Here is a 23,769-nt window from a genome sequence, read left to right on the forward strand (position 1 = left end):
CGGACGGGGGCCGGGGGCGCCCCGGTAGCCGGGCACGGACTCGTTGTGTCTGGGAGCAGCAGCGCTACTTTCTCCCCCGGATCCTCCCGGCCTCAGACAATAGGACCCCCCCGCCCCCCGTTCGCAGCGGGAGCGGCCGGGGAAGTCTCTGGCTCCGGCATCGCAGCCGGCGCTGGCCCAGCCTCCCAGCCTGGTAGGTGTCGAGATTTTTGTCTGTTCTCCTCCCCGCGTCGCTGCGCTGGGGGGGGGGGGTGCACGGGCCGGGGGCACCCATGGGGCGGGGGTCTCAGCTCAGAGGTACCAACTTATCCCTGGTGTATGGAGACCCTGGGACCCAGCTGCCCTCCTGGCCGGGCTCATCCCCCCCCAATTTCCCGGGCGCTGCGTGGGCGTCCCTGGCACTTCATGGGGATTGAAAATCCCCCAAGGCTGCAGCCCCCGCCCCGCCCCAGCGGTGAGGGGCGCGCCAGCTCCGTGCTCTGCCCGTCCAGGTTCTGGGCTCTTTGCGGAGCCGGGGGGGGGGGTCTCTGCTGGAGGGGGCGGGGGTGCTGCCCTGCGGGAGAACCGCGTGTAAATCTGCACGCGCGGGCGGAGCAGCCCCGAACTCCCGGTTCGGGACCCGGACCCGGACCCGCCGCGCAGCCACAGCCCCCGCCAGCAGGCAGCGACCCGCCCCCGTCTGCGGGCAAGTCCCAGAGAAACGAACGCAGCCGAGCCGGGACCGAGCCCGGGGGTTCGGCGGCTGAAACCGGGCAGGCTCGTTAGCGCGGGGAGCCCGGCGCTCGCCCCGAAATTACCGCGAACCCCGCGGGCCCGGGAAAGCTCCGCACGAAGGACACCAAAGCGCCGGGGACTGGGGCAACGAACCCGAGGAACTAACGAGATTTCGTTGGTTCCGATTCCGCGGCGCCGGCCCGGCCCCGTTGTCAGGCGAGCGGCGGCTGCGGCACCGAAGGGAAGGACGCGCCGCAGGTGAATGCGGGTCGCGGGAGCGGGGCTGGGGGCCGGGGGGCGGCCGGGGGGCTGCAGGGACTTTACCCGGCCGGGGCCGGCCGGGGCGAGCGGGCTCCGGGGCGCAGGGGCGGAGAATTCGTTGTGGTTCCATCAAAGCGGCTCCGCGGGGCTCGCTGGACCCAGCGGCGCCGGGCGGGTCGCGAACCAGAACCGCGAGCCTGGAGCCGAACCCAGCGAGACCCGGCGGGGGAAGGAGGCGCCTGCGGGGCGCTGCCCGCCCGGGAGCGGGGTGGGTAAAAACCCACCTCGGCTCCGGGGATTAAAGCAACAGGCGGAAACGGGGGGTGGGATTCTCCCCGCCCCGGGGCTGGGGGCCGCGAACCCCACGTCCGAGCCCGTTATCCGCCCCACGTCCGAGCCGGTATCCGCCCCATTACCCACCCGCACGATTATCCCATCTGCTCCCCCATTATCCGCCCCATAACGAACCCATCCTGCCCCATAACTTGCCCCTGTAACCTGCCACCCCAGCCTGCCCCATCCCGGCCCCATCACCCACCCCAGTTAGGAGCCGTAGCTCACCCGGGGGGCGGGGGCTGAGCCGGGGTAACCGCTGGGGGCTCTGCCCCCACACGGCTCGGGAAGCCTGGAGGCCGATAATGGTGGCGGCGGAGGTTCTTCATTGCCCCGACCGAGGTAGAGAGCCCGGTGGGTTAATTTGTGCGGCGCAGACGGGGCGGACGGACGGGGGGACACGCGGAGCTGTGGGGGACAGACAGGAAGCTTAGTGGCCGGACAGACGGGGGACAGGAGGAGCTGTGGGGATGGGGGCCGTGGGGGGGGGGGGGGACACAGACCTGCACAGGCTGGAGTGGGAAGAGTGGCTCTGTTGCAAAGGTCGGGGTGGCCCAGGACTCCGGGGCTAGGCTCCGCGGTCTCCTCTCCTGGGGGTGTCTCCCCCTCCAGCTCAGCTGAGAAACCGCCTCCCCTCCAGCTCAGAGGATCTTCCTTCCCTGCCCCCACCCCGGGTTTCCTAACCCCTCCCCAGGCCCAGGGCAACCCCTCCCGGTCCCCATCCCCTGCCGGTACTAATCCATTCCCTCCCGCACCAGGTTCCCCCCAGCCCGGCTGGAGCATGAAGACAGAGGAGGCGCCATCCTGCCTGCAGCAGGCCACCCCGGTGCTGGGCTTCGGTGAGTGTCTGTCTGTCCTGGGGCAGCCGAGAGACAGACCCTCCTCCCCCGGTAGGGAGTGGGCTGGCAGGGTCACACCCCATCACTGCTGACTGTCCGGAGCCCCCCTCTCAGCCAGAGCTGGAGAACAGAGCCGGGGCTTGTCTACACGGGGGCTGCTGATGGATTCGGGGTTTGTTACTGCTCCAAGCCAGGGGCTGCGGCAGCCCCCTCGTTCCAGCGCCGCTGCTTGTCCACACCCAGATTGGGGCTGAGAGAACGACGTGGCTTTGAGTTCACACAGCCGGGTCGTTTGGTGTGAGTCTGGGTGCGGGGCCTGAGCATGAATTGAGGGAGGCTGCTGCTAAATGGGAGAGGGCTCGGGGCAGGAGAATGAGTTAAGGGTTGGAAAACCTGCCGTGACAGATCTGGGATGGCAGCAGCATGGGGCTGACTAACCTGAGCGGTCTCCGGCCCCGATTGAGTATTACCCCGAATACAGCCCGTTATTTACGGGGAGTGTTTTACAAATGTCCGTGTCTTGTGCTGCTGGATTTTGTGGTTTGAGGAAATCATGCCACGGTGTGGGGGAGGGGTAAGGGGCGCCCCAAAATATTCCTGCTGCGGGCCCCAAAGGAGCTAATTCTGCCTCTGGATAGACTCCTCTGTGTAGCTAACAAAGAGAAGGTTAAGGGGTGACTTGAGCCGAGTCCACGAGTGTGTATTGAAGGGCAGAAATTGGCTCATAGGAAGCTCTTCACTCTGGTGCTAACCAGATCTAATGGCTGGAAGTTGGGGCTAGACAAATGCAGATGAAACCAGGTGCACAGTGAGGCTAATTAACCATTGGAGCAACTTGCCAAGGGTTGTGGGGGACTTTCCGGCACGGCCATCTCTGAATTGAGGTGGGATTTTTCTATAAGATCGACTCTGTCAAGCCCAGTCACCGGACCTTAAGCAGGAAATAATACAGGAAACTCCTGTGGCCTGTTACACAGAGGGTGAGACCAGATGACCACATCCCTTCTGGCCTTAGAATCTATGAATGAATTTGGTAAGGAATCAGCAAACTTCCATTGCAATGGGACTCTTGAAAGCAGTTTGCCCTTTAAATTAATGCTGCACATTTTTCTGACTGGGACTCATTCGTCATCTCGCCAGTGCCCCCCTCGGAACAGGAACAAGATTTTTAAACTCATGTTTTTAAACTCAAACTGCTGCATTTTCTACCCATTAAGTTTAAAGCCTTGCAGTCCGTAGGATCCAAAATGTCAGAGGCTTGTTTACTTCCAGTTTCAAGTCCAGCCCCTTCTGAGGAGGTTGTGACTCTACCAGGGATTGGATATTATACAGACAAGCAGCATTCCCACTTACACCCTTCGCATCGTTGGATTGTTCTCTTTATAAGTTATTGCTGGGTGCTTGGCCTTGTGCCTAACAAAACTCCAGGTGTGAATTACTGACCATGCCTTCAGCCCTCCTGCTCACACGGCCGGTGTCAGTGAATCACAATACAGGCTGGCCCTGGGCAGGGCTCTGTGGCATTCCACATGGCGTAATCCTTGGCAACAGGCTCACTTGGTCATTTAATAATATAACGTAAAGTGTGTTTTGAACAAGGAGGGGGAACCTCGCAGCATCTGAAGTTTTGTAACTCAGAGCTAGCTCAAGTTCACATACCTTTGTTCTCCATTTTAATATCTGTTCCTACTCCCTCTCCCAAAAGCTACTTAAGTATTAAAGAATCCCCCCGAAACCCCTAACGGGGAAGCTTATGCTTTTTGTAAGGGGTTGCAGTCACTGCAAAACCCAACCACAGAAAGTTACACACCAGGGGTTCTCAAACTTCTGTACTGATGACCCCTTTCACACAGCAAGCCTCTGAGTGTGCCCCCCCCTTATACATTAAAAACACTTTTTTAATGTATTTAACATTTTAAATGCTGGATGCAAAGTGGGTTTGGGGTGGAGGCTGACAGCTCGTGACCCCCCCATATAATAATAATCTTGTGACCCCCTGAGGGGTCCTGACCCCCAGCTTGAGAACCCCTGTTACACACCGTACAGCCAATGGGATGAAAACAGAGCTGGTTTGAAATCTTTCATTGAAACTGTTATTGGACAGAAAACTGGGTTTTTTACTAAATGAGATGCTGTCCCCATACATTTTCCTTTCCACAGAAAACTTTTGGTCAAACAAAAACACCAACAGTTTTTGGAGTTTTGATGAAAAGTCAAATATTTCCATGGGATCAAAAAAATCAGCTCCAGACAAAGACCATGGGCCACACTTTCCGAGGAACCCAGCCTGGGAACTTCTGGAGCAGGGCACTCTAGAAAATCTGATCTTTATTTAGGTGCTTTGGTGGGAAATGAACTCTCTTGAAAATCTGTCCCCAGCTGTGAGTACTGAGCCCTTGGGAATCTAACCCTGGCAGTTTTTTTTTTAAATGAAAACTTTTCTTTCTCCCCCCTAACTGGGGCATGAACCCTTTAAACTTTAAACACTTTAAACTTCTCTAAACCTGAGTTAATTCTGCTCCTAGCGTAGCATGAGTGAGAGCGGTCACACAGCAACCTGACACTGGAACAGTGTGATTGTTAGCGGGTGAGGAGCTGACAGGCCAGCCAATTTGAGTTACAAGTCCTGCCACACACGAGTTAAGGGGGTTTTGTGTGTGGACAGGACTCAAGCGAGGGGCAACTCTTGAGCTAATTCTGCAGTGAAGACAAGCCCCTACTGTCCCCTGTGTCTGAGTCAAGCTTTTAAATCCACAGTGTCTGTCAGTTCCAAGTTAGGCAAAACAAGATCCCCCAGCCCTAGTGACAGGTGAGTGTCGCTAACAGCCTGGCACATGCCCCTGCACAAAACAAGAGGGAATCTCTCCTGACACCCCATCCTGACTCCTGCTGCGCAAGCACCAAAACTAGCACCACAGCCTCACCCTTTCTGCTTTAAATGGACCTTCCTTGTTTGTGTGGGTTTAGACCTGAGCCTGACCCACTCCTGCAGAGTGTTGTCTATGCTATTCCCATTCCCTTAGGTGTCTCTTTTGAATATTTAGGGATAAGCAGCATTGGGCCCTGATTCAACAAAGCATGAAAGCATGTACTTAATTTTAGACACATGCATGAATCCATCCCTATTCAGCAATATAGTTATGCACATGCTTAACTTTTTGGCACATGCTCAGGTCTCACGGAAGTCAAATGGAACTTGAGCATATGCCTACATTAAGCAGGCGCTTTAGAGCTCTGCTGAATTGAGGCCTTAATGCTTCTCGGTGTGCATAGTGCAGTTTCACTGCGCTCTTGCAATTGGTCTGGTATTGAAGTGCTGCAGCTCCATCCTACATGACTGGCAGTAGCAGATCCAGCAGCTCACAGGAAAGGGTAGCTGAAGAGAGAGCTTTGTGGCTGCATTTCATTTGTTTTTCTTCTAAAGGGGCATCAGGTCCTCTCTTCTGAGTCAGTGGAGTGTTTTGAATAAGAAAAAGGTGTCTTCAAGTTAGACAAACACAAAGCAAACAATTTTAAAGATTTAAAAAACACTGATTTGATCATTCAAAAAATGAGCTCCTCTCCCCAAATCATAGCCCCCGCCCCACGTTCTTTCCAGCTGCTCGGGCTCAGCCATTGCAACCTGGAGTGAATGTGTCCTGACTGCATTTACTCACTTGTGATGACAGTGCTGGCAGGCCCCGTGCAGTTCAGGGGAGTGCTAGCAACAATGAGTTGGAGGGGGAGGGACCATTATTAATTAACTGGATTACAGCAGCATCCCCCACTGTGTTCTAGACTCCTTCCATACAGCATGGGCCCTGGCTCTGAGAGTTTATACTCTCACGTCCCAGTCATGTAATGCCAGGGTGCCAGTGCTTAATCTGCGCCAGGGCTGAGCCCCGGCACCTCTAGGCTTAGCAGTTCATAGCCCCAGCACTTCTGGGTTTGCTGTGTCTGTTATGAATGTAAAACGTTGTTTGAGCCCCAGCACATCTTTCATTACAAATTATGCACTGCAGGGGTCTGCTCGCATAGTGCTTAGTGCAGCATCAGAGACAGTGAGTTCAGGCAACAAAGGTCATGGGACAAACCACGCAACCATTCTGCACTGCCCTGTGCTAGAGCCATTATTAAGTGGCTAAGTTCTTACAGGCTTTACGGTAGAACTGGGTGACTTTTATAGAGAATCATTTTCATGATGGGTATTACGGTAGTGGTGAAAGGTCCCAGCTGAGATTGAGACTCCATGTGCTGGGGGCGGCACAGGCAGGTAAGCCCCATCTATACACAGAAGTGCTGCTTTATCTATCCTGGATTAGCTGAAGCAGCACAACCACCCTACTGGATGCAGTTATAACAATATAAATGTGCGTACACAGGTGTAGCCGGGTATCGGTTCTTACACCTGTCTCATCACTGTGGTATCTGATCGCTTTCCCATAGTGGGTTAAGCAATGCGACTAACAACTGTCACTTCTTTGGTCTTTTATCCTCTTCCCTGGCAAAATGAGCACACTGACACATATTATTTTGGGAGCATAGGTGCTGGAACTAGGGGTGTGGGGGGGTGCTGCAGTACCCCCTCACTTGAAGTGGTTTCCATTATATACAAGTTTACAGTTTGGTTCAATGGCTCTCAGCACCCCCACTATAAAAATTGTTCCAGCCCCCCCTGCTCGGGAGGGTGTGTTTACACCCCACATGCACCTGTATTGCTGTGTGTTTATTAGACAACCGCCTCGCACTGTTCCTCTAAGGGGAGGGGAGGAAGCTATCCTGGTACAACTGTGTTCAGACAAGGAGTTGCATTGGTATAACTCTATCAGCAAGACGTCACACCCCTAACTGGCACAAATAGCGTGTGTGGAGCAGACCTTGGTAAGAAAGAGTCCCATCTCCAAAGCGCCTATGGGCTGAATAGACAAAACCAAAACCAGGGGGGAGGGGAAATATCTTGCCACTGTTCACCACAGGGAATAGAACCTAGATCTCATGAGTCCTAGTCTAGTGCTCACCTTACTAAGCCACACTGCCTCATTACTCTGGGGGCAAGATGTTTCCCTTTAGATGCTGGGGGGAGGGGTAATAGGCTTTGTTCCCTCCAGCTGGCCCCATCCTCTGACTTGCACGGGCCCCCCCCCCCCCCGAGTGTTTAGTTCAGAATATGTTTGAATCTGAAAGCTGTCTAGGGCTTGGCATAGTTCTGAATGTCCATGGCTGCTGGCAGAGCAGCACTCAGGCAGCCCTGCTCAGGAATGGATCATACAGGCAGCTTGTTTGCAGGAGCAGAGGCAGCAGTTCAGCTGGGGGAAGCTGGCTCAGGTCCTAGTGAGGCTGAATGGAAAATCTAGCAGGGGCAGGAAAGTGCAGGGAGTAGCCACCTTCACTCATGATGCTCAGTCTCCCAAGGTGCCGACTATGGTAACAAGCCCCGATGAACCCAATTAATGTTACTTACTGCGAATGATTTCTCCTGCTTTTATGCACCAACGATAAGGTGCCCTTACTGGCTAGTGATGGGCCAGTAGCTTAGCGCTAAAGAGGATCCTAGCAGCTGCCTTTTCTGAGCTGGCTCAGAACGGGGTTGGGCTGAGCCCAGACAAGTGCCTCTGACCATTTTGCTGTTGTATGTGGGTTTGGGACTCATGAAAGACTAGCTCCTGCTACAACTAGACCTAGAGAAGGCAGGCACTTCGCAAATTGCCCCTCCACAGATTCCAAATGGCTCCACTACTCCAGTCCTGCACTTCCCACCCACAGCTGTTCCACTGCCCCTGAATCGTGACCTACAGTCCCTGTTATTCCAGCCTTGGGCTCCTCCCCCAACTCTTCAGATGCCCCTCACTCCTGACCCACAGCTCTCCTGCTATTCCAGCCCTGGACTCTCCACACGTGCACAGAGCTCTGTAGGGTTGTGCTGCTGAAATGCAATGAATGCTTATCTATAATCACTTCTAGACTCCCCTCATGGAGAGTTTGGTGAAAGGAAATGGGGGGAAGGATGAAGGAAAAAGCAGAGGCAGTGGGAGGGGCAAGAAGTTGGGGTAAGAAGAGCTGGAGGCAGAAGAGAGAGAAACGTAAGAGAAAACATAAGGATTAAAGTGGGCGAGAGAACAGAGACAAAACCCAAGCAGAGCAAGCCTGAGTGAGTAACACTTCAGGAGAAACCTGAGGGAGGAGGTATTGCTTCCTAGAACCCTGATTCATGCCCCCAGCAGCGGCAGCAGCATTGGGGCAGTGTTTAAAGTGTATGTGGGAGGAATTCTCCAGGGGGCACAGACTTGGCAAAAATAAATACATACAAATAAATCAAGCCAGGTCACTTAATGGGAAATTGTTGCAAATTAACTAAAGGTGTTAAACTGAAGTGGATTAGCGAAAAAAATGAGGAGTCCTTGTGGCACTTTAGAGACTAACAAATGTATTTGGGCATAAGCTTTCATGGGCTAGAACCCATTTCATCAGATGTATGAAGTAAAAAATACAATTAAATCCCTGTGTGGATGCTGGTATTCAGAGTTAAAGCGATCTAAACACAATTCACTACACTAACCCAAATTAAGGCCAGTTTAATTCTGCATAACAGCATCCACACAGGGATTCACTGTGGTTTAACTAAGCCACTTCAAATTAACACCATTCGTTAATTTAGATTAATTCCCTGGATGTCTGTGTAGACAAGCCCTCGTCCAAGCTGCTGCTCCCAGGCTATGGTTAGACTTCCCACGCACCCTTTTCCCACACTACTTTAGGCACTGATTGCAGCAGTTCCCAAACTGCTGGACTCCAACATACTGGCAGTAAAAGAGCTCAGGAGGCCAGGGCTGCGTTTCTGTGAGCTGCCACTTTCCCAAACCATCCCAGCACTAATATTCCTCCACCAAATTCAGCGGCTTCCTCTGCTCTTGCTTCCCTCTCCCAGGCCACAAGAATATCTGCTGATCTTCTTCCCTATTGGCAAGTATGTGGTTTGGTGAGAGCCTGGTGGGGAGGCAGCTCCTGTTGGCAGAGGTTATTGCTGCTTAAGTAGCGAGATGCAGCAGGAAATGATTGTCTAATGGCAGAGGCTGGGACAGAGCCAAGGCAGAGTCAGGCCATGCAGGGTTAGGGCTCTCCTGGCACCTGCATTCGAATCACGACTACGGTTTGCAGTAACACCTAAGGGCCCCATTGTACAAACAAATAACACAGACCAGGCTGGGCTCCAGAGACTTCCCAGTCTAAGATATGATGTAAAATCTGAAAAGCACAGAGCCTGATTCTCCTTTACCCTGCGCCGGGTACTGTGATTTACCCCTGTGCAAGGACATGAATGTAGACAGCTACCATACTGGGAGAGTAACTTTTTACACTCACTCTACACTGCAGAAAGTGAATGCATGAGGTGCGAGGGGCCAAGGCATCAGGCCTCTGGATTCTAGCCTGGCTCATACGTCATCAGAATTGTTGGTTAGTCCGTTGCTTGGGCAGGCTCTGTCCTCTGTCACACCTGTTGCAGATAACTGAATTGTGACACTCTGCTGAGTGCGAGGCACCTGCACAGGTGTTGCCGAGGGGCTGATTTGGCTCACAGAAGCTTTATTATTGGAGGGTGCGTGACCAGGGCTGCCTACTGTCCCCGCTTGCCTCTCAGATCCCCTAGGTAGTGAGTTTTGCAAGGCTGGAAAATCAACGCTTCCCTTCTATCTTTGCAGACTGCCTAGAAATCACACAGCCCACTTCCCCCAACGCTGTGCCCACAGTGCCCCTTTCCAAAGCAGGGCTGCTTTGTGTCCCCAGATGAGAGGGGCACAGAGCATCTCTGAGGAGGGAATTTTATGGCCTTTCTTTGTTGGACACTCCAGTTCTCTCATGACTGCGCCATCCCTAGTGCTCGCATGGGGTAAAACTCACCCTGACCAGGCCCAGCGGGAAGCCTAGAGACCTGCTTGCCCCCCCCCCCCACGCCACGCAGGCCCCAACAGACCCCTTGCCCTTGGACAGGGCCCACCCTCAGGCCTGTCTCACCCCGGCAGGCCCCAGCACAAGGCCCTAACCCCACCCCTACCCCTGGGCAGGGCTCAGCATGAGGCCTAGGCCCCACTTAAGCCCCCTATGTGACTAGCTGGCACCTCTCGCACCCCCGCAGGGGGCTCTGGGTGAGCTCTGCCCAAAGGAAGATGAAAGAACAAGGGGCTGGTGAAGGGATAGGACAAATGAAGGGTTTAAGAAACCTGAGCAGCTCAGCATGATGGGTGCGGAGATAGTGCACTCGGCTAAGGTACCTAGTACCTGCCTGGCTCGGCCTAGTGCCCAGATCCAATGCTCCAGATAGCGTATTTATTACCCACGTGCACGCCTCTATCTTGGAGTTATTGCAGGGAAGCCTTTGAAGGGTAGCCATAGATTTATGTGATGATAACGTCCAGGGAAAAAATCCCAAGTCTCTGGAGCTCTCGCTATTTTAACTGGTTTAGCACCAGGATCTGGCTTACACCCGGGAGGCACAGGCTGGCCATTCAGACCCAAATCTGACCTCCTTCCAAACTCTTATTGTAGATTGTCAAAAGTACTCAGCATCCAACAGCTCCTCTTGAGAGCAGCAGAGCGCATCCACACACGCATCCCTGAGAACAACAGAGAGTGCATGTCCTGCACCATTGAGAACTGTGAAGAACAGAGATATATACACACACACACACACATCCATCGCTACTGAAAACAGTGGGAGCTGCTGGGAGCAGATCACCTTGGAAAACCTTGCTGATGGTGCAAGTGACACTTGGGGCATGTTTTCAGCCCCCAGTGTGCTGATATCATGTGAATATCAAGTCCTGAGTGTAGGTGCTGGGCACTCTACAAGATCTAGCTATTAGAGTCCAGAGGGGATGGTCTCCTGCATTCTGTAGTTTTCTTTAGTGATGGATTTGGAGGGGGTTGGGGGGAGAGGATTTTTTAAAATGTACTACTTGAAAATTAGAAACCAATCCTGAAGATGCCATATATTTTTGTGGGGAAAACATTTTTATTTATTTATAAGATTGTAAAAATATGTGGCCAATACAATGTTTCTCTCTTTCTCTGGGTGCATGTACAACAATTAACGCTAGTAACACATGGCTTTAAAAACCAATTTAGCACAAACATGAGGCCTAGGCCTTGGGCCGGGTCTCCTCCCCCGGGGTGAATTCCACCTTAGCAGCACACATCCCCAGTTGGAAACCAGTCCTCCTTCGTGAGTCTCATTTGCCTTTTTCTCTGTTGCCAGGGTCGGACTCCAAAATGCGGGAGGTTTGTGCCGGCTGCGACACGCCCATCTCTGACCGGTTCCTCCTGCGAGTCAATGAGCGCTCTTGGCACGAAGGTTGCGTGAAGTGTGCTGCCTGCCTGCAGCCGCTGTCGGGCACCTGCTACTGTCGCAACCGGCAGCTATACTGCAAGCACGACTACGAAAAGTAAGTGCCTCTGGCTTTGAGTTTTGGTTCCCCTCACGTCGCAAGCGCTGGCTATTGTGATTGAGGCTGCCATTAAGGGGGAAGGCAAGCAGAGAGAACAGGTGTGAGATGGATTCCTGGAGATGGACTGTGAAGAAGAGATGACTGGAATGATATGCAGCAGGGGATAGGAAGTATAGGGTCAGGTTATGTATATTGCAGTCATATCTAGAGGCCCATTGTTCGGGTGCTGCACAGATCCAAACAACAGAAGCCCTGTTTTACCAAGTAATTGGAGATAATAAAATCGAATGTATCATTACAGCAGGTTCAGTGCATGAGCTGCAGAAAGGAGCACTGCATCACTTTCTGCTTCCCATCAAACCACTGCAAAGCATTTTCCAATGCACTGAAGATATCAGACTGTGAGGGATGTCGACTTTTCACCATGACTTTCACTTTGTCATTTATTTGTTTTCCACAAGGGAAGAATGGTTGGTGTAACTTACTGTTTGTAAGATTGGGGTGCATGAAATCGAGGTTCTGTTGTAGTGAGAGACCGTCCCTTCCCTAAATAGAGTAGAACTTGTCAAAAAATTTTCCAGTGGGACAATTTTCCATTGGAAAATGCAAATTCAACAAAATTGAAACACTCCACGGCAACATACAGTATCAACTTTGTCAAAATGTTTATAGAAAAACTATCAGAGCACTTTATTTTGATTTGATTGTTTCTAAAATAGAATGGCTGAAATGAAGCACTTTGATAAGGTCATTTGGATCTTTCTAAAACGTTTCCAAAATGGAAATTTTTCTCAGTAAATTTTGAAATCTTGATGTTTTGTTCCAATTTAGGATGAAAGGCAATTTTAAAATGTCAGAATTTCCTGAGGAATGGAACTTCTGAGTTTTGACCAGCCCTAAGATAGACAAGGTAGGAGGGCAACAGAGGCAGGTCATGATTTGACCAGGATCATGGAGCTGGGACTAGATCCCAGGAGTCCCAACTCCCTACGAACTGGACTGATATGCCTGGGCTTACACTGGTGCAATGCCCTGCAATCGGTGGCCATGCACCGGTGCAAATGAAGGCAGAACTTGGCCAGAGCAGCTCTGCTGTAGGCCCATTGCTGAGTTGCAAATGCAGAGAGAGAGATGCGACTGCGTACTAGAGAATATCCTGCACAGTGAGCAGCTGGCTCTCCATGGCTGTCTGCCTGGTTCCAGATTGGAACAGGAGCAGTTTGCATAGAAGTGATAGCATGAGGTTCCAGAGCAACAGAGACCCAGGCCCTGCCTACCTGAGCAGAGACAGCTACTAACAAAGACCTGGAACGTTCTGCAGCTAAGGGGAAAGTTAGGCCTTTCAAAGAGCCAGCAGGGACCGGGGTGCATGCAGCTGTGCCATCCTGCTGGAGCTGAAATGTATGGAGTTCCCTCGGTTTAAAAGGGAGGGAGCTGCCCTGGGGGAGAGCATGTTCTGGTTTGTGGTGCAAAATGGCACAGTTCTATTGACATGTCAGGTGGGCTACTAAATCTGTCTGTCTGCACAGGCTCCTGATCACTGAGCTGTGTTTGTGCTCCGCTTGGCTGGTGGTAGTTGGTTTGTCTCCCCGCTATGGGGGCGAGGGGGTAGAGCCAGCTGGACGGTTACTCATAGACCCTATTTTGAGTGGCTGACAAGGGCTCCGGGAGCACAGAATGGGGCTTCTCTGCTAGGTTGGTTACGTTTTTTTTTAATTTTGTGGATTAAAGTACCAATTCGGGCAGGAGCAGTATTGTGTGTAGCTGGAAGCAGAGATGGTGTTTCTGCCAAACGAAAGCGCATTTGTTGTTGTTACAAATGTGGAGTTAAAATGTTACAGGTTCCCTCAAGGAAACACGGGTAGCTGGTGGAACAGCCTTCCCGTCTATCTGCGGGTTACTGCTCATGCTGTGTGTTGCAGTCCCAAATAGCCACTTCTGCATGTTACATCCCCAAACAAATCTGGGGTGAGAGAGACTGTGTGTTTTTGAAATTGAATTTGTACATTTGTAATGGAGGCAGAAGCCCAAACATGGCAATAAGGGATTTGCACTTTGGCCCATCTGCGAACTCCCATATTTTTTGTAGCTCCTTCCCCCAGAGCTCCTGCTCCCACCATTCAGCCCAGAGACACTAGGGGTAGAACCTGAGCTCCATTGAATAGAGACGTTGAAATATTTTACTCTCCTAATATTAACTAAACCTGGAAACCGAAAAGAGGAAAATGGAGACAAAAAAGTGAATAAATTTGGCAATTGGCACCAAGAGGAATCCAGCAATTAGATGGCTCAGAAATGTCTGTAGGGGAGTATTTACCTCCGATGCACCTTTGTCATCAAGACCCAAACTCTAGAGTTGTTGACAGCCTCTAGAGCAGTGATTCTTAACCTTTACTGCAGCCTGCACCCCTTTGGTTCTCAAAATATGTTCTCCCCCCCCTCCCCCCATATCAAAAATCGTTGAAGTAGGTCGGTTCTTTAAACCTAGATATATATTTTGTTTGTATATTACAGTAATCGTTAAAAATGTGTAATGTTAATAAATACATTAGTTTGGTGAAACAAAGTAGTGGTACTTACGGGCCTGTGCTTAATTTGTGGTTTTCAGTGATTTACCTTCTAAAAAAATCTACCATGTCTTGCACCCCCAGAAAGGGCATCTCGCACCCCCAGGGGGTACGTGCATCCCAGGTTAAGAACCACTGCTCTAGAGATACGTTTGTCCTGTATTTGTACAGTGCCTACCACAGTGATGTCATGGTCTGTGGCTGGAGCACCTAGGCACTACCATAATACACCTAATAAATAATGTACAGCCCCTAGCACAGTGGGGTCATGGTCCATGGCAGGAGCGCCTAGGCACTACCGTAATACACCTAATAAATAATGTACAGCCCCTAGCACAGTGGGGTCATGGTCCATGGCAGGAGCGCCTAGGCACTACCGTAATACACCTAATAAATAATGTACAGCCCCTAGCACAGTGGGGTCGTGGTCCATGGCAGGAGCGCCTAGGCACTACCGTAATACACCTAATAAATAATGTACAGCCCCTAGCACAGTGGGGTCGTGGTCCGTGGATGGGGCTACTAGAAGCTACCACTATATAAATGAACATTACCAATACCTGAATGGCAAAGCTCTTCTTCCTTGTCTTTTAAAAATAGTAACTCAATAATACATTGAAGCCATCCAGAGGCTTCTGGTGACTTTCCTAACAGAGAAGAAAGATAGTGTTGTGGTGTAAGCACAGGACTGGGAGTGAGGACTCTGGGTCCAATTCTTAGCTCTGCCACTGACTTGCTGTGTGCCTCAGTTTACCCATTTGTAGAATGGAAAGGAGGATCCTGATGTCTTGCCTGGCTCCATTCAGATGAACCGAATTCCTCTATAGCAGGAGTGGTTGGAAAGCAAGGTGGCACCTGCTCTCTCTTCCCCCAGGGAGACCCCTGGATCCCTGGTGGTCTCTGATGTGATGGTTTCAGGCTGAGCTCCAGATTATTAGCAATTTGTGCATTTAAATTTCTTGAAGTGTGGAAGAACTTTGGGGCTGGGCAGGCTGAGGTGTTGGGAGCTGGCTGGAAAGGAATAGGGTGTGTGAGCATGTGGGGGCACAGCGCGGGGTTATTCCTGAATTGCCAACCAAGAGCAGCACAGAGGTAGGAAGGGGATGCAGGGGACTCTGCTCCTTGCCCTCACACACCGGTCCTGCTGGGACGCAGCCATCTGTAGCCATGTCCACTCTGCAAAAAGACAAGCCCTGAGGTTTTGGGCCCTGTGGACATTGGTAGGGCCCCCACCTTCCTCAAACTAGGGCTCTGCTCCAGGGGCTGCCAGCCCTGCACGGTACGAATGGTGTGCTGAGCTCCTGTGCAGGGAGTGCCCCCCCATACATACCAATCCCACCCCAGAATGCCCCTCTCTCCCCATCCCCACATGGGCCCCCAAATGGCTCTCCACCCTCACATATACCCCAACAACCCTCCACCAGCCCCCACCTAGCCTGACAGCCCCCCCACACACACATCCCCGCGGCACTGACGTACATCCCACTCACCTCATCCCCCGAACCCAACATCCCCCACTTGCTCCCAATCCCTTAACCCCGCAGCCCCCCAACACTTGTCACTCATCCCATAACCCCCCTACACCTCCCCCCCACCCATCACTTCTGGGACATTCCTGGCCACTCATCAGCACGCTCCTCTCCTGTCCCAGCCTAGGCCAGCTCCCCCGGACCCAGGCTGCCCAGCACAGCGCGGTCCCATCGCCTGCCCCTGCAATTGCATGGCTCCACGCCACTCAGGCCAGGCTGCCCTCTCTCGTGACGGGGGCAGGGGAGGCAGCCGGCCCAAATCTGAGTGAGTGGCTGTTGCGACCTGGCGCATGGGGTTGCACTGCTGCATGGCTGGTTTTTTCCCCTAGAGGTCGGGGCCTTCCCCAAGATGGGGTCCCTGTGAAATTGCACTAAGGGCACAGGGGTTACTCTGGGCCTACAACGAGGTGTGCTGTTGCATTACTTTAGCAAGCTCCAAGTTAAATCCTAGAGGATACGGGGTACAGGTAGTTCTAACCCTGATGCTGCTAGTCGAGGCCAGTCCATTACCCACCACCCGGCAGGCACCGTGCATGCAACTTGCAAAATGTATTCTTCTTTTGGGGAAGGGGGAGTGAAGGCCATTGGTTCTGTTAGGTCCTGGCTCTGGCTCTTGAAGGAGGATGACTTTGGGGAGCTGGTGCATGGGATGATCCCAGTCCGGCTGCCCTTGAAGTCCTCCTTCAACACGTCTGGAACAGCGATAAGCTGGAAGAGCCTGATGGGAGGAGAGGGGCTGCTCATCCCGAACGGGGCTTTGAATGATTAACCAAAGCTGCAGCCTTATGACTCCCCACGCTGGCCAAGTGGCAAAGCTCCATGGAGCGGGTCAGGGGAGATCCTGCAGGAGGTTATCTCCCTGCACGGAGCACTTTGATCACGGCCATAAGCATCGCAGCTGCTTTGGGCGGACACTCGGCTCTCCCCTCCCTTGCAGCATGGGGGATGATTCAGAGCTTACATGGGTTCCTTATTTCCTGAGGCCAGAGTTGAAATAACCATGGTGCCATTCGGGCAAACTTTAAGAACCCAACCAGTGACCAAAATGCCTTTGAACTCCCCCTCTTTCCTCGGCCACACTGTCAAGACTTGGGGTATCTGTGTAAACCGCAGCTTCTCCTTTGGAATTAGCCTGAACGTACCAGCTGAACCAGGGATCTGTGATGTCAGCTACCTCGCAGCTCAGCCATAGAATATCAGGGTTGGGAGGGACCTCAGGAGGTATCTAGTCCAACCCCCTGCTCAAAGCAGGACCAATCCCCAGACAGATTTTCACCCCAGATCCCTCAATGGCCCCCTCAAGGATTGAGCTCACAACCCTGGGTTTAGCAGGCCAATGCTCAAACCACTGAGCTACCCATCAGCTAGAGTCACCATGGCAGCTAGTGATGTCACAAAGACAGGCCTGCAACACCACTGAATGAATCAGCAGGAGAAACAGGCCAAATGCAAGGTGGAGAAGCAGTGGGGTCTGGTGGTTGGAGCAGGGACAGAGCTGGGAGTCAGGACTCCTGGGTTCTCTTCCTGGCTCTGGGCACGGAGTGGGTGCTGGTGGTTAGGGTAGAGGGTGGGCTGAGAGTCAGGACTCCTGGGTTTCTCTTTCCAAACATAGGCCTCCTGTGTGGCTTTGTGCAAATCACATCCCCTCTCTCTGACTGGTTTCCTGGCTGTGCTCTGGGGATAAGAACAGTCCCCTCCTGCACAGCGGCAGGGTGCACTTAGTCTTGGGGCATTTGCGATCCACAGCCGGGGGGAGCATGGTGCTGTTGTGAAAGATGAGAGCGTCTGTCTCTGCACAGATAGGTCTCTGGCAGCTGGCGTTGCCGGGAAAAGAAATACAGAGACGGCACATGAGGGTTTGGGGAGGCTGCTGGGAAGGAGACATCATGCTTTGTAAAGTTTCCTGGAGTTTGGCAGCCGCCTTTAAAGATTTTTCTTAACGGTCCAATCTTATCTCCTCCGCGCTTCAGAAGAGAGAACACAGCCGCCTCCCTGCCGGTGACGCAGACACTTGGCAGCAAGCAGGGACAGTAATAAAAATACCAGGGCTTGCCCACTTCCCAGGGTTGGTTAGTCGTCAGACACGAGCCAGAAACTGCTGCAGCTGGCCACTCCTCAATGTAAGGGGACTCAGTTAACATCACCTCCTCTGCTTTATTTCACAGTTCCCCAGCTCTGCTGGATGCTTCACAGGCTGGTCCCGGCTCGAAAGAGCTTGCAGTCTGTGACCCTGAACTTGCACTGGAATCCAGGGAGGGACTTCAGAGGTATTTAGGCCTGATGTTGCCCCTCTGTGCTGGTGTGATGTTCACCTGGAGGCCAAGATAGGCTCACAGAGGCTGACTTTCCAAAGGGCTGAGCTCCTTGGAAGTTGCTGAGCGCAGTTGTTGTGTTTAGGGCTTTTGAAACCAGGTGACAGGGGCCCTGTGTAAATTAAGAAAAATGGTGCTTGCTTAAACCACGTTAGCTCAGGGCTTATCTGCACGCACAAGTTGTGCATTTTTAACTGTAGTGGTACAGTTACACTGGAACGACCCGCTCACCCAGTGTGGATGCCATTATACTGGTAAAGTTGCTTCTACTGGTGTAGCTTATTCTTATACCAGAAAGGACGTAAGTTATACAGGTGTGAGGCACCTTTATCATTAGGCTACACCAGGGCCAGCACTTTCAAGGTGTTAATACATCTTTTTTCATCCTCTAGACAGAGCCTGAGTTAGGTGCCTAAATCCGGGGTGTTTTCAAATGCGTGTTTGGGGCACCAAAGTCATAGATGCCTCTGAAAATCCCATTTGGAAATCGTTATTTAGGCAGTGAAATAAGCCTCTAAGGGTGAAAAAAAGCTCCCAAGTTCCTTTTCGAGAGATTTAGGCACTTAGGAGCATTGGCTTTCAAGGAAACACAGACTTTTTGAAAATGGGACTTAGGTGCTTTTGAAAAAAATCACCCTTAGAGGCTTATTTTGGTGCCTAAATAATGGGTCACATATGGGATTTTCAAAGGCATCTGGGAGTTTGGTGCCCCAAGTCACTTCTGAAAATGAGACTTAGGCTTCTTAGTCACTAAGTGTTTTTGAAGATTTTACCCTAATACCCCTAGGCTCTGAAGCTGCTATTTTCAAAGGAGTCTATAACTTCCAACCCTCATTTTTTTTAAATCTTGTCCTCCCGTGTTTGCATTCTCAGCCTTCTTAAATGTACGCACAACCCCAACCCCAGTGTTTTGGCCAGGGACTGATCTGGGTTTGCAGACTCCAACGTCACCATGGGCAGCGGTTTAGACCATGGCTGTAGCGTGTTGACCCAGAGGGGAGACCCGTCTGGCACGTATCCCTCCTCATGTGAACTGTGCAATAAGAGGAAAATGCTTTAATGGAAAGATAAGCCAACAGCTGCAGCTGAATGTGGGGGAAGGAACGGGCTGTTGATCTAGAGATGAAATGTTAAGCCCGAAGATGGATGTTGCTCTCCGGTCCCTATCATATAAAACCACAATCTGAAGGCTTTTGTAAAACTCTCTCTTCCCCTTTTGCTTGGGGCCCTGCCAGCTATCCCGGTGCTTCATTTGGGCACCTGCCCTGTAAATCCCGCTCTGTGCAGCTCGTGTAAATGGTATCAAACAGCAACAGTTCAAGGGGGAGGAAAATACTCTCCACTGATGATAAAGTGGCTGCAACGGCCTGGTCCCGGGCGCCTTGTTTACTTTGAAGTTTGTTTTGTGGGATGACAGGCGATGCGGGGGCTGCTGGGGAGCTGTCAGGAGGGATCTGAACCGCAGCCTCACTCTGGCAGGCATCCTTCTCTCCTCCGCGCTCTCCCGCTGCCCATGTGGAGATGATTTGCTTGTCCTCTTCAGAGATACCGGCTGAACTCGGCTCGAACCTGCTTTGCCAGGCACTCCATCGCCGGGCTGCTCGCACGTGACCGGTGCAGCTGAGCACAGAGACAGAACCCCTGAAACGCCGCCTTGGCCCCTGGTCTTGGCTCTGGCCTCTGGGTCCAGAGAAGTCTATTTGGAGTTTCTCTGATGTCGGCTCTGAAGGCAGAGAGCCAGGGACAGCCGACCAGCCAGCACGTCCCAGCGGGTGCCTTTGTCCAAGTCCCCTCTTGGTGCCTAGATTCCTCCCTTTGCATTTTCTTGGAGTTGCAGAGTATCACATGACTGGCCTGGGACAGTTCTTGGGGCCGAGGTTACCCACCTCTGAGGCATCCAGGGCCAAGCCCCAGCCAGAGGCAGGACGCTGGGCTTGATGGGCCAGCGGACTCTTCAAGGAGGGCAGTGAATCCTTCATGTGGTCACTTTACAAACCTCCTGAAGGTCACCATAGAGTTCCTCTCATTTCCTAGCGGGCTGTGTAGGCAGAGCTGGGGCTGGGATAGCAGGGGGCCTGCGGGTCGGGATTGGGGAGGCATTGGCAGAGCTGGGGTGGGGAGCCCAGCTTCCTTTGCCTTTCCTCATGATGGATTCTTTGGGCCTGCACCTCCCCCTCCCTGGGGAGGTCCCAGGGCTTGGTTAGCTCTTGCACAGGGACACTTTGTGCCGAGCTGGCCCAGCACCTGTAAAGGGGGTGGGTGGGAACAACCTAACACAGAGACTAACAGGGATCTTTCTAAGCTTGGAAAGAAAGGGAGCAGCAAACTTATTTTTCTTGTTGAACCCTGGCTGAAAAATACTGAGAATCCCCAGGAGCCTCGGGGAGATGCAGGAATAGCACCCAGATGCCTGGCGTTCATCATCTGCAGCGTGTACAGTTTGGTTCAGTGGCTTTCAGCACCCCTGGACGGGAACTTCTCATACTCCAGTACAGTGCAGTGAGGTGGAGAGACTAGCAGGAGGAGGAGGGACACTCCGGGGCTCTGCAGTAATGCCCCATGCTGCATTCGTGCTGCAGCCATGTGGGTCTGTGCTGTACCATTGTGCAATAGTTTTAATGGGGGTGGGGGGGAACCAGGAGGCCCAGATGCCAGCTGGGGAAAAGGGAACTGGAGGCTGTGATGTGTGTGAACAGGGAATGAAAGTGCAAGTGAGCCGATCCCCATTCGTCAGGCAGGCTAACCGGGTCACTGGCATCTTCAGTCTCCTGCACTTGGGAGGGTGCTGGCATGCATGGGCCTGGGAGCCAGGGCCGCGTAGGCGAGGGGTGAGCCAGCAGCACACACCCTTCCAACCACTCCTCCCTGCAGAACAGGCTCCGAGCAACACAATGACCCTCCCCACTCGGCTCTAGGTGACTGATCCGGGTTCACACGCCTTGGCAACCACTCCATGAGGGCAAGTTAATGTTTAAAGACCGTGTGGGAAGGCTTGGTTTAAAGGTTTAAAGACCATGTGCACCCCTTGGAGCAGAGGAGAGAAGATCGCCAGGGTAGGAGATGCCACTGGCTCTGGGATTGGGAGGATGGAGATTCAGCAGTTAACCTGCTAAAGGAGACCAAAGATTGTTTTAATAACAGATTATTTGTCACAATATCCCATGACCAAGGTCCAGGCCTGGTTACGCCAGGCCCTGCAAACACACACTGTGCGAGACAGTCCCTATAAAGAACAAAGGCACAGCAAAAGGAAGTAACTTTCCCAAGGTCAGCACAGGGAGTCTGTGGCAGAGCCAGGAATAGAACCCAGGTCTCCTGATTCCTACCTCTGTGCCCTACCCAGGGGGCGGTAGGCATAGGGTCAGAGTCTATTGCCCTGCATCCTGTGTCACTGTTTAGGCCAGTGCACAGCGGATGCAAAATGCCACCCAGTTGAGTGACATAAAATCCAGCGGAGAGAGATGAGAGGTTCTTTATTCGCATGCAGTGAGGAGACAGGCAGAGCTCTGAGACTGACACTTCAAGATAAGTTTGTGACATAAGCATTAAAAACAATCCTCGTTTGATACAATAAGCATCCTCTGCCTCAAGAAGAGCAGGGCTGGGAGAGCCGGGGAGGCTGCAGCCTGAGGGGCTCTGAGATCTGTGATGGAGGGTGGAGCCCAGAGCTGGAGGAACAGAGGGGGCTACAGGTCAGGATTGAGGGGGAACACGGTGGGTGAGGTAATATCTTTTATGGGGCCAGCACCTGTTGGTGAGAGACACAAGCATTCAAGTTTACACAGAGCTTTTCCTTGGGTCGTCTTTGGATTGACAGGGACTGGAGGGGCAGGGGATAGCTGGAGGTCTGCAGGGCACCAGCAGACCTGGAGGCGGGGCTGGAAGCTGAGGGCTGCGGATCAGGACTGAGGAGCATCAGCAGAGCTGTGTGTTGGGGGTGGGGTACTGGAGGGAGATAGCTGCGGGTCAGGATTAACTTGGTTCACCCACGACGTGCTACCTGTTGCTTACCCAGCCTTGCTTCGTGACTAGGGTCACCGCTGCTCACATGCGTGTCCCACGCTGCGGCTGCTCGTATGGTTATTCATGGTTTATTACTCCCTGCAGGCTGCACAGGCACAGCAGGAGGCATGGTCCCTGCCCCATGGAGCTGCGTCCCCACCCCGCTGCCCTGGCAGCCTTCGCCGCCAAGTGCTGATTGTTGTTCTGCAGCACAGGAGGGTCCCTTCTCCCCACCCCTTCGGGGCTGGAAGGAGGTGGTGAGAAGTGACTGTGTGCTGAGGAGCAAGCAGACAAATGACATAATGAGCGGCCTGGATGAGGCAGTGATGAATGGAGCCCCATCCCCTGCCTCTCAAAGCCCCTGCGGGTGCTGCACCAAGCCCAAAGGCAGAGCCAGGTGGCTGGGGAAGCAGGGAGAAGATAAGGAAGTGCCCTGCACCTCCCGACCCTGCCAGTTAAATCTGGGAGAAGGAGTGGGAGCGATCTCTATCTGCGGTAATAATAATAGTAATAATTTATATCTACTGAGCACCTGAGGCTTGAAAAGAAGTTGCCAAACTCTAAGTCTTATTCCCCTTCCCCACCCCATGCCCTCAGAGGCCAGGGTTGCTGTCTCCATTTAGCAGGTGGGGAAACTGCACCACCGAGAGAAGGGACTTTGGTCACGCAGCAAGTCAGTGGCAATGGCCAGCAGCGAACCCAGGAGTCCTGGCTCCCCCTCCTCTAACCCACTAGACCTCACTCCCCTTCCAGAACCAGGACTTGAACCCAGGAGTCCTGGCTCCCAGGTCCAATGCGAAAACACAGGATGGCACTATGCGCTTATGATCCTGTGATCATATTTTACATCGGTCTTTGCCTTTGCTGTTAATAAGAGCTGAGTTCCTCATGGCAAGTGAGCATTCCCCCATTCAGGTTTCTGTCCATAGTAGAGACCCAAACTCTGACTGGATTCTCCACTTGTCCCGAGCATTTTGCTTTCCCCAGCGATGTAAGGGTGGGGAAGATGGGCCCTGTCTCCCGCTGAGAGTGAAGTATGCACTGTGATTAATGATGTTAATTACACAAAGCTATTCCTCGCCCCGTTCACACTGTTCCCTGCACTGGTGGATTCACAGAGCCCAGGAAATTAAACAGTAACTTCATAATCGCTGCAAAATGAAAGAAATATGCAGATGTGCCTTGAACGTGATTAAGAAACACGCCACCATACGCTGTCCATTCCCAACTGCGGTTGGATTGTTTTCTTCTAACAGAGGGATGGGAGGGGGCATGCTTGTCATGGCAAATTATCTTCTTAGTTTAATTAAATGTAATTGATAGCTCTCTCCCTCTTTTGGGCTGTTTTTTCCCACCCCACATTGTGTCCTCTTGGTCTGAGATTTTCTGGATAAGGTTGTGTCCATTTAGGGCCAATGGCCTTTTCCATCTGTCCATCTGCTTGTCTCCTCTGTCAGATCACAGCAAAGTCTCTGCAAATGGCCCCAGCCTTCCAGTTACTTTGTTGGGATTGCGCTGTGGGGACTGGGGCCAGATGGACAAAGAGGAATCCGAGAGAAACCAGTGTTGCCAACTCTCACAATATTATTTGGCATCCTTCTTAAAGCTCTGACCCCATGGAGTCCTGTGATGAAGGGAGAATCCCAGGGAAGCCAGGACCCAGTCCTTTGGGTTTTCCATGTGCTTCAGCAATGCTGGCCTCTGGCAAGTCCTGAGGAGTGGGCCGGGGAGGGTAATTATAATGAGATGCTGCAGGTGAAGTAAGTCCTAGCAGAGGATGGGTTCTACCACCG

At 52.5% G+C, this 23,769-nt stretch overlaps 1 protein-coding gene across 3 annotated transcripts in view; it reads left to right on the forward strand.

Moving 5' to 3' along the window:
• The first annotated feature begins 86 nt into the window (after window positions 1-86).
• Window positions 87-23,769, forward strand: part of LOC123353831 (LIM homeobox transcription factor 1-alpha-like) — a 60,509-nt gene continuing 36,826 nt past the window's right edge. Inside the window, exons 1-3 of one of the 3 annotated variants that reach the window (XM_044995245.1) lie at window positions 87-193; window positions 2,067-2,147; window positions 11,377-11,563. In XM_044995245.1, the coding sequence (XP_044851180.1) occupies window positions 2,090-2,147; window positions 11,377-11,563 (245 nt within the window). In that variant the 5' untranslated portion in view covers window positions 87-193; window positions 2,067-2,089. Of the gene's footprint in view, window positions 194-573; window positions 973-1,213; window positions 1,244-2,066; window positions 2,148-11,376; window positions 11,564-23,769 lie in introns of those variants that run through there. The other 2 variants (XM_044995244.1, XM_044995246.1) reach the window with 2 other exon arrangements.

Source organism: Mauremys mutica, chromosome 20, assembly GCF_020497125.1.
Source record: "Mauremys mutica isolate MM-2020 ecotype Southern chromosome 20, ASM2049712v1, whole genome shotgun sequence".
In the NCBI taxonomy this organism is placed as follows: Eukaryota; Metazoa; Chordata; order Testudines; family Geoemydidae; genus Mauremys; species Mauremys mutica.